General features: G+C 43.6%; 1 protein-coding gene across 1 annotated transcript; it reads left to right on the top strand.

Moving 5' to 3' along the window:
* Window positions 1–2,045, top strand: LOC108860168 (9-cis-epoxycarotenoid dioxygenase NCED6, chloroplastic). Its single transcript, XM_018634071.2, has one exon. The coding sequence runs from the start codon at window positions 101–103 to the stop codon at window positions 1,913–1,915; it is 1,815 nt and encodes a 604-aa protein (XP_018489573.1). The 5' UTR covers window positions 1–100; the 3' UTR covers window positions 1,916–2,045.
* The last annotated feature ends 559 nt before the right edge of the window (window positions 2,046–2,604 follow it).

Here is a 2,604-nt window from a genome sequence, read left to right as displayed (position 1 = left end):
ACTACACTTTTATTTTATATTCAACCGCTAGTTTTGTACTGAGAAAACAAAAACAAACAAAAAAATCTAAAAAAAAAGTTTACTTATAAAACATGACCATATGCCTTCATGTTTACGACTCAAAATATCCTTCATTCTCCACTCTTCCTTCATCGCCATGCAACACTCTCTCCGCTCCCATCTTCCTCCGCCGGAAACTTCCTCTTGTTTCCATTTACTCCCACAAACCAAGCGTACAAATAATATTAAGTCCCGTCTTCTCATTGACAACCCTTTCAAGAAAACAACAAAACTTCCCGACTTTCCTCCTCTCCTCACTTCTCCGGCGACGTCACCACCGGCTCCGGTTAAGCTCAAACCGACGCATCATCACTTAAACCCTCTCCAGAAGCTAGCAGCTTCCATGCTCGACAAAATCGAGTCCTCTCTCGTTGTTCCAATGGAACAAAATCACCCGCTTCCTAAACCGACCGATCCATCTATTCAATTATCCGGTAATTTTGCTCCGGTTGATGAATGTCCGGTCCAAAGCGGTTTAGAAGTCATCGGTCAGATTCCTTCTTGTCTACGTGGAGTTTACATCCGCAACGGCGCTAATCCTATGTTTCCACCGTTAGGCGGACACCATTTGTTTGACGGTGACGGAATGATTCACGCCGTTAGTATCGGTTCCGATAACCGGGTTAGTTACAGCTGCCGGTACACTAAAACAAACCGGCTTGTTCAGGAAGCCGAGCTAGGCCGACCGGTTTTCCCTAAACCCATCGGCGAGCTTCACGGTCACTCTGGTTTGGCTCGACTCGCTTTATTCGCAGCTCGAGCAGAGATTGGCCTTGTGGACGCGACACGTGGCATGGGTGTAGCTAACGCGGGCGTCGTATACTTTAACGGAAGATTGTTAGCCATGTCAGAGGATGATCTCCCTTACCACGTGAAGATCAACGGCCATGGAGATCTCGAGACGATTGGACGATTCAGATTCGACGAACAGATTGATTGTCCAGTAATAGCGCATCCTAAAGTGGACCCTACTACAGGAGATCTTCACACGCTTAGCTACAACGTTTTGAAGAAACCTCATCTAAAGTATCTTAAATTCGACACGTGCGGAAAAAAGACACGTGACCTTGACATCACACTCGAGCAACCCACGATGATTCACGATTTTGCGATAACTGAAAATTTTGTCGTGATCCCTGATCAGCAAATGGTATTCAAATTATCCGAAATGATTCGGGGCGGATCACCGGTTATCTACGACAAGGAGAAGATGTCCAGATTCGGGGTTTTGTCAAAACAGGATCCGACCGGGTCGAGTCTAAATTGGGTCGACGTACCCGACTGCTTCTGTTTCCATCTATGGAACGCGTGGGAAGAGATAACCGAGGACGGTGACCCGGTTATCGTCGTAATTGGGTCGTGCATGAACCCGCCCGACACGATTTTCAGCGAATCTGGAGAACCGACTCGGATTGAATTAACTGAAATACGGTTAAACCTACGGACAAAAGAATCGAACCGGAAGGTTATCGTAACCGGGATGAATTTAGAAGCGGGTCAAATAAACCGGAATTTCCTGGGCCGAAAAACCCGGTTCGTTTATTTAGCAATAGCGGATCCCTGGCCGAGATGCAGTGGCATTGCGAAGGTGGATTTGGAGAACGGAACCGTTATGGAATTCAAATACGGACCGGGCCGGTTCGGTGGCGAACCGTATTTCGTACCGGAGGGAGAAGGAGAAGACGAAGGGTATGTAATGGAGTTTGTGAGGGACGAAGAGAGAGATGAGTCGGAGTTTGTGGTGGTTGACGCATCGGAGATGAAGCAAGTCGCAGTGGTGCGACTACCGGAGAGAGTACCGTACGGTTTCCACGGAACGTTCGTGAGCGAGAGTCAGTTGAAGGAACAAGTTTAATTGCTGACGTAGGAGTATTTTCATAATTGTGCAAACCCGCTTTTTAATATTTTGTGTTTATAGGTAATTCCTTTTTTAGTACTGTATATCATTGTGTATAAGAATGGAGATGTTGGCTTTGTTAACTTAATTACTGCTTATAGTAAGATTCTCTAGTTATTTATAGATTCTGAATTATCAAAAAGAAATTCAATCTCTTACCGCTTTAACCTAGCGTGTACAAAAAGTTTGGAATATAGGTATACTATCACTTTCATGTATTTTTCATTTCAAACTTATGAGATAGATTCAAATGTTGATTTCTAAACTGTTCTCAAGCCCGAAAAGTCAAAAACGGTGACAAACGTATTTTGGTATTATCTGGTTTATTGCCTTTAACACGCTAAGGGTTCTTACTAAGTTTAGTATTAATATAACTAGTTAGCATTTTTTCTGAACTTTGCTTGTTACCACTTTAAAGCGAGAGACAAATCAATGTCCCACACGTGATCCAAAAAAAAATCCATTAGCACTAAGATAGAAGTGGACCACTTTCATCAAACGCTAACTATTTATGTCGGATTAGCATTTATTATATAATGTGCAGCCAATGAGAACGGCCCCGAGAGCGACGAATGATACGGTAACCTACACTTACCAATTGACTATATATAGTATCAATCAAGGGAGAATCCAGAAATTAGTTTCAG

This window comes from Raphanus sativus, chromosome 5 (genome assembly GCF_000801105.2).
Source record: "Raphanus sativus cultivar WK10039 chromosome 5, ASM80110v3, whole genome shotgun sequence".
NCBI classification, from domain to species: domain Eukaryota; kingdom Viridiplantae; phylum Streptophyta; class Magnoliopsida; order Brassicales; family Brassicaceae; genus Raphanus; species Raphanus sativus.
This window is presented reverse-complemented; position numbering and strand designations above follow the sequence as displayed.